This window comes from Podospora pseudocomata, chromosome 7 (genome assembly GCF_035222375.1).
Source record: "Podospora pseudocomata strain CBS 415.72m chromosome 7, whole genome shotgun sequence".
NCBI classification, from domain to species: domain Eukaryota; kingdom Fungi; phylum Ascomycota; class Sordariomycetes; order Sordariales; family Podosporaceae; genus Podospora; species Podospora pseudocomata.
In genome coordinates, this window is record NC_085891.1 from 1214081 (window position 1) to 1226608 (window position 12528).

The 12528-nt window shown below is 53.5% G+C and overlaps 5 protein-coding genes across 5 annotated transcripts; 2 read left to right on the top strand and 3 right to left on the bottom strand.

Moving 5' to 3' along the window:
* Window positions 1–829: 829 nt before the first annotated feature.
* QC762_705120 (uncharacterized protein) lies at window positions 830–4584 on the bottom strand (the record flags this gene model as incomplete). The annotated part of the gene is made up of 2 exons (XM_062893367.1): window positions 4237–4584; window positions 830–4186 (listed from the first exon to the last, which is right to left on the bottom strand). Exons 1-2 carry the CDS (start codon window positions 4282–4284, stop codon window positions 830–832), a joined length of 3405 nt encoding a protein of 1134 aa, XP_062739162.1. The 5' UTR covers window positions 4285–4584.
* Window positions 4585–4895: 311 nt separating this feature from the next.
* syf2 (Pre-mRNA-splicing factor SYF2) lies at window positions 4896–6248 on the top strand (the record flags this gene model as incomplete). The annotated part of the gene is made up of 2 exons (XM_062884277.1): window positions 4896–5785; window positions 6071–6248. The coding sequence occupies 2 exons, from the start codon at window positions 4896–4898 to the stop codon at window positions 6246–6248; spliced, it is 1068 nt and encodes a 355-aa protein (XP_062739163.1).
* On the bottom strand, window positions 5861–7072 carry QC762_0107460 (uncharacterized protein). Its single transcript, XM_062884278.1, has 2 exons — window positions 6770–7072; window positions 5861–6692 (listed from the first exon to the last, which is right to left on the bottom strand). Exons 1-2 carry the CDS (start codon window positions 6874–6876, stop codon window positions 5984–5986), a joined length of 816 nt encoding a protein of 271 aa, XP_062739164.1. The 5' UTR covers window positions 6877–7072; the 3' UTR covers window positions 5861–5983.
* Window positions 7073–7338: 266 nt separating this feature from the next.
* Window positions 7339–8139, top strand: YAF9 (NuA4 histone H4 acetyltransferase complex and the SWR1 complex subunit; the record flags this gene model as incomplete). Its single annotated transcript, XM_062893368.1, has 1 exon — window positions 7339–8139. One exon carries the CDS (start codon window positions 7339–7341, stop codon window positions 8137–8139), a length of 801 nt encoding a protein of 266 aa, XP_062739165.1.
* A 361-nt stretch (window positions 8140–8500) lies between these two features.
* Window positions 8501–12197, bottom strand: MDM34 (ERMES complex subunit). Its single transcript, XM_062893369.1, has 2 exons — window positions 11360–12197; window positions 8501–10853 (listed from the first exon to the last, which is right to left on the bottom strand). The coding sequence occupies exons 1-2, from the start codon at window positions 11624–11626 to the stop codon at window positions 9507–9509; spliced, it is 1614 nt and encodes a 537-aa protein (XP_062739166.1). The 5' UTR covers window positions 11627–12197; the 3' UTR covers window positions 8501–9506.
* Between the last annotated feature and the right edge of the window lie 331 nt (window positions 12198–12528).

Sequence of the window (12528 nt, forward strand, 5' to 3'; positions counted from 1 at the left end):
CCGCCAGGGTTGCCAGTTCGAATGCCATTCCATCTTGACAGGACCCTTCCTGCCGATCGATGGAACCAAACCAAAGCGTCGGTCTTTGAGGTGTCGAGCTGGCTACTTCTTGACGGTCAGATTACCACGTCTCGCTGAACCAGAAACGGTCTTTGGCAGTTCGTTCTCCGTCTTCCTTTTCAAGTTTTGGATCATGAACCAAGCGTTTGCTCAACCGGTCAAGTCAATCTAGTCTTTGATAAGCATATCCCAGAGTGATGATTCGAAACGGCAACTAAGTGATAGGAGAATCGGACGTACGCAAACCTCTCTGAGAACCTGGAAGAGAAGAGAAAGCACCACCCAGAATCAAGCAACACCATGCGAGAATGCGAGAAAAGCTTGTGGCCATTGTGAAGGGACTTGTGTCGTGGTCCCCAGCTTCCCCCGGGAGTTCCAGCCAACATATTCCTCCCGACTTGTGAAGACACCAGCTTATCTCGTCACCCGCGCTATGTATGGGGCACCTCCTTTCTTCATGATGCAATGGAACAAGTCCAGATACCACCACCCCACGACCCAAGAAATACGATCGAGCCATTGACATCATACCTCGATCAACCTGCCCCATCTCGGTGTTAACACCAGTCCGATTCACATGGTCACCGTTAGAAGTGACGACAGGTAGCCGGCGCCCGTAACGCCGGGATTTCTCCACGTTCCCGGATGTAAGGCCATGTGCAACAACCAGACTCGACTCTGGGGTATGACACTCTTGTGAAGAAAGACCGTCACTTGTACCTATTCGTAGAGATGCCTTCAAAGCTGTCACAACTTCAACTACACCTCTCTACCTTCCTCCAACCTCCACCCTCACAAACCCAAACCCCTCCATCACCGGCTGCTTAACCTCCAACCCCCTCAGCAACCCCCTCTCATACAACCCCAACCAAACCGCATCCCCATTCACCGTCTCCATCGCGTCCTTTAATTCCTTCTGCCCAGGCAAGACATCAACCACCAACTCCAAAATCTCATCAAACATCTCATCCTCCACCTTGACATAGGAAACAACATCCCTCACCAACCCAACCGCCGCCTCCCAAAGCCGCGTAGATTGTGAAAACCTCCCGGCCCCTGAAGGTGTGGTATACGACGACGAGGAAACCATCTTCATCCCCCCATTATCAGGAGATGTAGTCGGCCCACTGCCAAAATCAAGGTTGAGCAGTCCCCCTGTTCCAATCGAGGATGACAACAAACCCGTAGAAGCCGTAGAAGTAGGAATCATAATCCCTCCCCCCTCACTTCTATTCCCACCACCACCACCACCACCACCACCAATCAACCCCCTCCCATTGTTACTCGTCCGCTTCTTCTGACCCATAGCCTCCGCCTTAACCTTGATCATCCAAGCCCTCAACCCCTGCCCCTTTTCTCCCCACACACTCCTCAACCTCGTCCCCAAAAAGTCACCCGCCCCTTTACACAGCCCCCCCAACGCCTTAGCAGCCGCTATCGCAACAAAGGGCTCCGGATCATGCAACCTCGTGGTCAAAACCGGCCAGATCACGTTCACAAGCGGTAAGAATGCATCCTCCGACTGGGACAAGGCAGGTGTAACGGTTGTAATGAGATCCAGGAGTGATTTCCTCAGGGTAGGAGTAGGAGAGGTAAGATAGTGCTGCGTCAGCGTCAGTATCCTAGTCAGCAACTGATACGTCGGCGTCTGGACAGCTTCTTTCTCTTCCTCCATCTCCTTCTTTTCTTCTTCTTCATCATCATCATCATCCTCAGCAGCTTCCAGCTCCTCAACAAACGACTTCTCCTTCCTCTTCTCCCTCCCCGGACCCCAGGCCTTTCTTGGGACAGGCCGAAACGGCTCCTCAGCCCTCGATTTTGACCCCTCCACTCTCGCAAGATGCTTCCCCACCGTTTCCAGAATCCCCTCCACCCCCTGAGGTCGATAACCCCTCTTCTTATGATCAACAGCAGGTTCGCTGTCACCACCCGCAAGAAGCAACACATCCGACTTCACACCCTGCGTCACGACCTCCCCCAAAACATCAAACAGCCCCTCAACAAAAACAGGATACCCATGATAATTATCCAGCGCCGCAAAAACAGCCTGCACCGTATCCTCCAAAAACGGCACCAGTTTCGGCCCCGTCAGCCTAATCATCATCGTCAAAACCCTCGTCGAAGCAGGGCTTATGTCAAAAGTATTGAGGCGTAGGGAGACAGAATCAAGCATGTAATCCGCATTGTCGACAATCAACTCCGACACGGAACCATACCCGCACGAAGAGGCGAGAATGTTCAACGTAGTGATCGCATGCCGCCTGAGTTGAGGCTTTTCTGACCCGAGAAAGGTAGTGACAGGATACAAGACGTCGATGAGCTCGGGGCGAAAGTCCTCTTCCAGACGGGTGGCATAATACGCGGTGACCTCGAGGGCGAGGGCTTCGAGTTGCCAGGGGGGGGGTTCGACAGAGTCAGAGCGGGACGCGAGAACAGAGGTGGAAAAGTCGTAGAGCTCTTGGAAGGCTTCGTCTTGCTGCTGGGTCTCGCCCAGGGCAGAAAAGTCAAAGAGCTCGTCCATGTCGGCAGATTGGGCGTAGCTCGACTTGAGGAGCTGAAAGGCGAGCCAGAAGGAGGCAATCTGTGTTGTGGGTTCATCCGAGTCGCGGACGTAGCTGAGCATAGAGGTTGCGAGCTTGACCTGTAGACTCGAAGGCCCGATCTGAGAGATGAGGGAGCCGAGCTCGTTTCGGGTAGCCTTTTGGCCTTCAGAGCCAAGAATGACAGGGCTGTATGTTGCCAACTCGGTATATCCTGATCTGATGAGGGCTGTGGGCTGAGATAGATCGACGGCGCCTAGGTCATCAATCACCTTTGGAGGTTTCGAAGCCTTCATCAGAGTGATGATGCTGTCTCTTAGTGAATCAGCCAGAGAATCGTCCAGAGTTGACGAGTCCATCTGCATGGCAACTCCTAGCTTGCTTCCCCGGAGAATACTTCTGATAGCCAATTGCTTGGTCTTTTCGTTGCTGGATTGCATCATTCTTGGGAGGCCAGCGACCCAGCTGTACAGGGCAGATTTGATGCCGTTGCTCAGCTCCGGGTAGATGCTGACGAGGTCCTGGAGGCTGGTCTCGAGTCTTGATTGAGCTGCGTCATCCTCCTGCAACATCAGTGCTGTCTCGACCAATATTGATTGACTGTCAGCGAGTGAAGCGTGACACTCATCCAGCAGAGCGATACATAGTCTGTAAAGAGCACGCTGGACCTCTTCAGACTCATTACTTCGCAACTTGAGAACCGCAGATAAAGCAATCTTCACTTGAGCAGCAGTTGCTTTCAGCCATGACGGTGTTAGTTCGATATCCCTGGACTCTGAGTCGCCTTCGGATTTTGTCTCCTCCGCGGCCGGTGTGGCTGTCTCCAGCTGCCGGAGCAGACCCCTGACCTTGAGGTCACCCAACACATTGACAAACACAAGCTGGAGGGCTTCCAAACAAGCCACAAGAACTCGCTTTTGAGTTTGCCTTTCAAGCGGCGGAGACAACCGTTTACCGAGACCAGACACCGTGCCAGGCAGAAACTGAGCAAGAACAGAGTTGTCTCTGGTGCTGATGAAGACAGCCCGCAAGCAAGCCACCGCCTCAAGTTGAATCAAAGAAGGAAGATCCTCGGTGACGGCATCAATCATCACAGTGACACTGTGACCAAGTGCCGGGATGGAGTCTTCTCCAGGAATCTCCGATCTTTTAAGCCGAGCAGGGTCGACTGAAGTGATCAAGGCTCCCAGCGTTTTGAACCCTTCAATAATCGTTTCTTCCGGGACGTCCTTCTTCCTTTCTTGACCGGGCACACCACCAATGGTGAACGAAAGAAGAATCAAAAGCTGCCGAAAAAGGGCTGCCGATGTTTTGACCTTCCACCCATGCTGTATGAGTTCTCTAAGTAGACGGATGACGCCCTCGACCACCCGCATGGGGTATTGGTCCCTGTCACGGAGGACTTGCGACAAAGGGACAAAGACATAGTCGGCGAGCCTGTCGTCTAGGATGCTGTCATCTTGGCTGGCCTGGGTTGACCAGAGTTCAGTGAGCGATTCGACATGTTGCAGAATCTCTTTGGCATCGGCTGTCTTGTCCTGGGAGCGGACGGCCAACTGGTTGAGAGGCACACAGACCCGCTTCAACTGTTGCAATGTCAGTCAAAGTGTCTGGCATTGATGTGAGCACAACCTACCTTTTGGAAGAACTCGGTCCTTGGAGTAGAGACTGCGGTTGTCGACATGGTGTTCAGCCCGGAGCACCGCTCATTAGAGATGAGTTGGGCTTCGGTAGTTGCTTTCCAGAGGATGGCAAGTGATGGATGCTGAACTTAAGCTCGCTCTTGCCCAGCTGCCTAACGGCTCAAAGTTGAACAGCCCAAGGTATCCCAAGTCACAGCTGCGATGCCGATATGCTGAATGATTTTCAATGGAAAATTAGATGTACGCTGCTAATTCATATTTCTCATGTCTCTCAGAGTGTTTGAATGTGGTTCCATAATGGTGTCTCAACAGCGGCTTCAACAGCGGCTTCAACAGCGGCTTCAACAGCGGCTTCAACAGCGGCTTCTATAGCGGTTGTGCTGCTGTAACTTTGGGCCTTTTGCTCGCCGTAAGCTTCGAACCCGACTTTGGGTGAAGCAAAAGCATCAAGGGTTAGGGTTATGTTAAGACTTTGGCCCCACAAAAGCCAACAAGGTTCTTTTCGCAACAACCGTCTGGCCTACAAAGTCCACCATTCATCCATGATTCCAACTTGCGACTTGCGACCGTCATCCCATCATCACCAAACAACAACAACAATAACAACAACAACAACAACAACAAACAACCACACAAACCCCCAACCATCAAAATGCCCCCCACCACCAAAAGAAAATCCCCCGCCTCCGACCGCGAGGAAGAAACCTCACCCGAACCCTCCTCCAAGCGACAAGCCACACCAACAACAACAGAACCATCAAATCCCACCCCATCAGCAGAACCCCCGTCACAAACCTCAACCCAACAATCCCGCCTCGCCCGCTTCAAAGCCCTCCAAGCCCGCGCCAAATCCTCCTCCACCCAAAACCTCAAAGAAGCCACCAAAGAATCCCAACGCCTCGCCTCCGACCCCTCCCAACTAACCGCCATAAACCGCAAGCACGCCGTAGCCTCCCACAAGCTCCTCAAAGCCGAAATCGAAGACTCGGGCGGCGACTTTGAACGAAAGCGCGCGTGGGACTGGACGATCGAAGAGTCCGAACGCTGGGACAAGCGCGTCAAGAAGAAGGACGCCCACAGGGACGACACCGCCTTCCGCGACTACCAGCGCCAGTCGGAAAAGTCGTACAAGCGTCAGCTCAAGAGCATGGGCGCGCCCGATGTCGAGAAATACACCCGCGACAAGATGGCGGCGATTGAAAAGGCGGCCGCCGAGGGGACGCTCGAGATTGTCGAGACGGAGGACGGGGAGATGATTGCTGTTGACAAGGATGGCACGTTTTTTAGCACGGCGGATTCGACGGATTTTGCGCGACATAAACCTGACAAGGCGGCGGTGGATAGGCTGGTGGAGGATCTGAGAAAGGCCGAGGAGGCGTCGCTCAAGAAGAGGAGGGAGAGGCAGGCTAGGAATGGGGAGGATAATGGGGACGTGACGTATATTAACGAGAAGAACAAGCAGTTTAACCAGAAGCTGGCGCGGTTCTACAACAAGTACACGGCCGAGATTCGGGATAGTTTTGAGAGGGGAACTATGGTTTAGTTTGGATTGTTTTGGGGTTGTAACATCAAAGAAAAAAAACATTGGACGAGCGATACGGAGTTCAACCATGACGTGGGGTATTCTATTCATCTTACAACAACTGGTCATGCAGCCAGTGTTCGCCTGCTCATGGCAAAACGATCAAAATACAGTTACTGCTACTTGACTTCACACAGCCCGCCTTTCTGGTCTCTCTCTTAAAGCATCGTCTTTCTCCACCCCTTGGTCCCCAACTCCTCAATCTCTTTTGGTTCAACAACCCCCCTCACACTCTGGTCACCCAGCCCCTCCACCACCGCATCAGCCACCAAGTCCACCTTGAGAGGTTTGATTGCGGCCGCCCCCAGCACCCCCCTGAGCAACCCCCCCGTGAGCCCATCCACCGTGCTCGCGACCAGGCCCCCGGCAGCAATAGGCAGGCTCACAGCCCTAGAACTATCCCACATGAACGGCGCGCGGTAGAAGACCGATCTCAGTTTGGGAAACTCGCGTTGGATAATGTCCTCTGCTTCCCGCTTGGTGGTGATATATCTCGAGGGTAGGACTGGCGCTCCAGCAGCGGCGGAGATGTACCCGAAGCCTTCCACCCCTGCCTTTTCGGCCTCTTTTGCGAGGAGGATGGCGCTGTCGCGGTTCATGGTTTCGTAGGTTACCTGTCTGCGTGTGTTCAGAGGACTCGGGTCGCCGGGTTTGCGGTCTAGGGGGTTGGCGGGGGAGGGGCGGCCGGAGAGGAGGGATTTGTAGTCTGCTTCGAGGAGGATGCCGAGGGTGTGGACTATGTGGGTGGCTGAGGGGAGGAAGGGGAGGTAGGATTGGGGGTTGAAGATGTCGCCTTTCTGCCAGGTTACTGAGCTGGACCAGGAGGGGGGTGGGGAGGAGGAGGGCCAGTGGGGTTGGCCGGAGCGGCTATGGGAGAGCGGGTTAGATAGATAATACGGGGGAGAAGGGAAGGGAAAGGAAGGGAAGGGAAGGGGGGGAGGGACCTGATGGAGATGACTTCCCAGTTGCGGGCGACGGCGGAGCGACAGATGCGGGAGCCGAGGAAGCCGTTGCCGCCGAAGACGATGAGGCGTTTGGTTGCGGTTGACATGGTGGGATGTGAGAATGGAGAGGGGGTGCAAATTGGGTGGATGGGTGAACGAGATGGGTTGATTTAGAGAAAGCACAAGAGAAATTCAGGGTGTATGTATGAGCGCTATCAATTGACGTTTCGCTCAACCGAAGAACCCAAGGCTCACCAGATCAGCAAAGCTCGCCGTCCGATTCACAAGCTTCCCAAGCTTATGATGAGATCATGCGACAAGGGACTTGCCGGCCGCCGCCCGGGAATTTTTGTCAAAGTTTAGCGGCTCCCCAGCAGGGATGGCACAGACCAACTTGGGGAGATCTGCCCCCGCAATCAAGGCTTGACCCGCAAACTGCCTGCCGCGCGCGGAGAACCTCTCTGAACACTTTTGAACATTTCCTACACAGTTGCGACGCGACATCCACCCTCCCCAACCCAACCGACAACAACCCCCCATCTCCCCGCGCCTACGCGCATGAAATAAAGATGGCCGACAAAAAATCCAACAAACGCATCAAATCCCTCTCCATCCACCGCCCCTTCATCTACGGCACCACCGCCCGCCCCTTCGACCCCCTCCGCAACCCCAAACCCCCCGGGATCCCCGACGACCACACCCACTCCTGGGAAGTCTTCGTCAAGGGCGTAGACGACACCGACATCACCTACTGGCTCCGGCGCGTGCAGTTCAAACTCCACGAATCGATCCCCAACCACGTCCGCATCGTCGACGCCGTCCCGGGAAAACCCTTCTCCCTCAAAGAGACGGGCTGGGGCGAGTTCGAAATCACAATAAGGCTGTATTACGTCTCGGAATCAAACGAAAAACCCCAGACTCTATACCACCACCTCCGTCTCCATCCCTACGGCAGGACAGAGGAGGAAAAGGAGGAGATGAAAAACGGGCCTGATGGGGGTGTGGTCAAGAGTTGGAATTACGACGAGCAGATTTTCAACGAGCCTTATGAGAGCTTCTATGAGATTTTGACGTCTGGGGCTATGCCGGCTTCTTCTATGAAGGGGGGGAAGGGGGGGGGGAAGCAAAAGGGGGAGAAGGAGGTCAAGATGGAAAGGTCGGAAGGGGGGGTGTTGGCTAGGAGTGCGATGATTCCTCTCACGAATAGGGGGCCGGAATACCCTTTTAGTAGGGAGACGGAGCAGTGCGAGATTGAGAAGCTGAAAAAGGCGCTGGTCAAGGTGGAGGAGATGACGAGGAGGACGAAGGAGGAGATGGAGAAGAAGGAGAAGAGGTTGAAGGAGCTAAAGGCAGAGGGAGCAAAGGCGTGAGATTTATGTGGTCTGAGGTATTGGGTTCTGGTTGGCAAATGGCGTCTTGTAAGAATATTGCAAAATTTGATACCCGCTCATGGGGCAAAGAAAAGGGGCGTTGGGGGAGTTTTGGCTTTGGTTGTATATCAAGGTTTTGTGTGTAATCTACCAGAGGTAGTGAATGACAGTGCCACGAGGATGAGGCACTGGAAATGCAATGTCTTGAGAGCAAGACGACACACACACCTACCTACGCTGCCGTTCTCATCTCATTTTTGCTCACTGCATTGTCAATATCTACTTCTCCCACGCTAAAATCATTCCTAATCGGCATGTCATTTTGGCTGGCTCCTTGAATGTTGTCTTGCCTGGTGGCTTTGCTGCTGTTTGCCACCTTGGGCTTTGACACCATCCACAACATCAGAACAAAGTTTTGCATCCCAAAAAAACCAAATCCACACACACCACATGTGATCTTGTAATATTTCTTATTATCAAAGAAGAGTCGAGAGTTGTCAAGGTAAAGGTATCCAAAGTCCCCACAACAAAATCCATAGTTCCAGCTAGATTTCAAATACCAGCATGGGGACTACTGTTTACCGCATTTCCACACGCACTTTGGTATACACATCGCCCTGGGCGTCTCACACACACCGCGACGAGATTTAATATCCCCCCCTCCACCACTTCAAGCCGGCCAACATAGGAAAACCACACACCCACACACCCACACACCCCACCCCAAAAAAGACATCACGAAAGAAAAAGAAAGGAAAAAAAGAGGGAATATAGACTTTATCAAAAGCGTCGTTGGTTGGTTGTGTTTATGCGTCCGGACAAAAAGAAAACGAAACAAAACCAGAAAAACCACAGGAAAGGATCTCTCACTTTCACCCGCTCCTTCTCTCTCTCAAACTCAACAAATGCTTTTCCCATCCAAATATCAAATAGTCCACACAAAAACTTTTATCATGTAGACCCCACTCAACCCAGGAAAAACTACCCAACCCATCTAAGCCATACCACCCCCGCCCCCCAAAAATGATGTATCAGCCGGAACCAAGAAACCCAACCAACCAACAGTAGTAATATTCCCTCTTCCGGTAAAACCAAGTGTCTTTTTTTTTCTTTTGATATCCCTTCAACGCCATGAAAAAGAAAAACGGCAATCCGAAAAGCCAAGATGATGTAGCGCAATCCATTAAGACAAGTACAATGTCGCGGGCTGCCATGTCGCTATACTTTCAAAAGACAAACAACAACGCCATATGAGAGAGAAAAAAAGAGTCGAATATGTTCAAGAAGAAAAGAACAACAAAGGGGAATCTTTGGTACTCGAAAAACAAAAGTGATAAGAGGGGTTGTTGCTGCGGATAGTCGCGCCATTACGGCCTAGGCTGGTACGCAGGAGGGGGCGTGTCATCCCTTTCCTCCCAGAACTGAGGATTGCGGTTCTTTTCGTCGTATACACGGCGGGCAATCTCTCCGGCCATCTTCATCACCCACGCTTGCTCGAGAATGACGGATGGGGAGATTTCCGATGGCGCTCTTGGCCGAGACCAGTCTGCTGGGACCTTCATATCAACAGGCGACGCCTGACGAGAAGGCTGCTTCTGGGTGGTGTTGGGCGCGCTAATCTCGATCGAGGGGACGGCAGCCTCCGAGACCTTGGCAGGCTCACGATCATTACGGAATGATGGTCTGCGCGGATGAGCACCACCGAACCGCACCTTGTTAATGTTTGTAGCCGTGTCCTCCTCGGGAACCTCGAGAATGGGGTGAGACATGATGGGCTCCGAAGCGGGCGTTGTCGAGGTGGAAGCTGTCTCCGAGGACTCGCCCGCCTCGCTGCCACCTTCGCTCGAGGTCTTGGCACGCAAGTTGACCACACGAGTCTTCTTTTTCCGGCCAGCCTTGGAATGCCGTCCGGAGCCCAGAGACAAGCCAGCCGTGGCAGAATTGAGACTAACCATGGACGGTCTCGAGGGCAAATGGCCCTGATCCTGGCTCGCCGTGTCCGAAAAGGTGTAGGTATGGGCGGTCCCGTTGGTGTAAGAAGTGGTCCGGTGGAGGCTCGGGGTTGCCGGTCCGGGTGTGCTGGCTGTGTCAACCCGATCTGATGGCCCCGCCCAGGCTCTGAACATGGCTTCCTTGATCGAAGGGGTAAACAATGATGACGTTTCTTGCGTGGACGTTAACGAAGAGAGCTTGAACAAGGCCTTTTGTGAGAACAGAGACTGTGTTTCTGTTCCCGCCTCCAGAGACAATTCCGAGATGGCGGCAGGGTCCAGAAGGTGACCCTCTGCGTCAACAGCATCCAGGGGGGGTGTCGACAGCGGGTTAACAGTGTGATCTACGGTCTCCTTGGACTGCTCCTCGTCCTCCTTAATGATTTGGTCCGGGCACCAGATCTGAAGTGAGAGCCTGTGGATGATGGCTGGCAACTCATCCATCATCAGATCCCGCAGCTTCTGCTCGATAGTCCGTTGAAGGTAGTCACGGACAAACGGGATCGAGTCAAAGGTCGACGAGACCTTGAGAGACTCGAGGGGGTCATTTCGAAAGACCAGCGTCAGCCCCTTCTGCTTTGAGAAAACCACAATGATGAAGGCTGAGAGCTTGATCTCAGACAGGGTGATCTGAAGCGGGATGGTGAGGCTGGACGACGCCGACAGGGGCTCCGGCGATGCGAAACCTGGCTTGCCCGACAGGTAGGTATTGAGGGGGTTTGCCTGCGCTGCTATATTAGTCTTCTGTTATGCTTCCAGTGTTCCATGTGTTCCATGAAGTCCAATCTATGTGGGGTAGCGGTGAGGAGAATGGGCGAATCCCTGCTCTCGAATTTGGGCACAATTTCTGGTCTAATGCGCCAAGCCTGCAGCTTTCACCGCACCGCCTGCGAAACAACCGAAACAGCGTCCCATCGCGAGCTCTAGAATTCCTAAAACCTGGTGTGGAGCAGTCCCTAGGTTTCGGGTCCCAAATTCGGGTCTCGGGCGTCGAGGGGCACTTGCCCTTGCTCCAGTCCAGATGCTCCAGACGCTCCAGATGCTCCAGATGCCCACTCTCTCCCTCCCCGCCCCCCCTTTCTCGGCTTTGTGAAATGCCCGGCTCCCTCACTTGCCCCCTCCATACTATCCGTAGCTAGCAAAGCACTTGCAATGCCGGTAGCTTGTGACTCCCGTCCGGGGTGGACTCGTCCGATATGTCCGTCGTAGATAACAGAAATTGCACATACTTGCACCCTCGTTTTTAGCGTCAGAAAGGCATCGCCGGAATAGCACATTTTAAAAATTCCCCTGAAACGGTCTTCGGCCAGGTCACCAATCTCCAAAATCTCCAGGTCTGGTGGCACGGAGCCAAGGTTGAATTCGGTCACGAAGATGTCATCGACGATGATGGGAGGCTTCGGAGACTTGTTCAGGGCGGTTGTGAGCAGGTCGCGCGCGCGCTCGTAAAAGCCGGCATCGGCCGTGAGCGGCGACCAGTTGAAGTTGAAGGCCATGTTGAATTGGCACCCAGTTTATAGAGGCATCGCAAGAGCTATGATGGGTGTGCGGGGCAGGTCGACCCGGAGCCAGGGCAGGGAGGCTTGCTTCGGTCGGATCGAGGTGCGCGAGGCAAAAACCGAGGGGTCGTGGACGTGGGTTGTCGTCGGGAGCAATTTTACCCAAGGTAGCGAATGAAGTTGACGACGGAGGGCAAATAGCAAGTTTTGATAGTGGGCAGCTGATAGATTGGAGATGGGGATTGGGTGCAAGGACCTTCGTGAACTTTTGTCGGGTGCCCGTGGGAAAAAAAAAAAAAAAAAGAGAGAGCAGTTGCGGCTTTGGAGAGGTTGTGCGGAGGGATGACGCTATCTGACGGGGAACGGTTGGTCTTTGTGTGCGGCAGAAACGGGACCTTTTGGAAATTTTTCGCGCTTTCCCTGCGCCGCGAGTTGGCCCATGCTTGACCCTTTGCGGGGGGTTGCCATTTTTCCCTAGCTTCACTGACCAGTGGGCTGATGACTTTTCTGTACCGTCTGGAACATCTGCAGCAGCATCTGCACCTCCAGGACTCTGTTGCTGATGGCCTGGCTGCCCAAACCCTCCCTCCCTTTAGGATTGATTCATTTTCTCATCATCAGTTTGCAACCTGGAGGTCTCAGGTTTGCATTCAACACCGTACAGCCCGCCCAGCCACCGGTGCAAACACACACTGCCCGAGCTATCCAACGGATCCGGAGCTTACCTGTCGTACAAAATAATCCGGGCTTTACGGCTATCACGGTAGCAGATGTCGGAACAGGGTGTGGTAACAGCCAGTCGCGTCTGGGGAAATTGGGCAACCACGCATCAACTCATCATCCCAAATGCAACACAATGTGACAATATACCCAATCCAGACACTCGAAACTGGACCAGC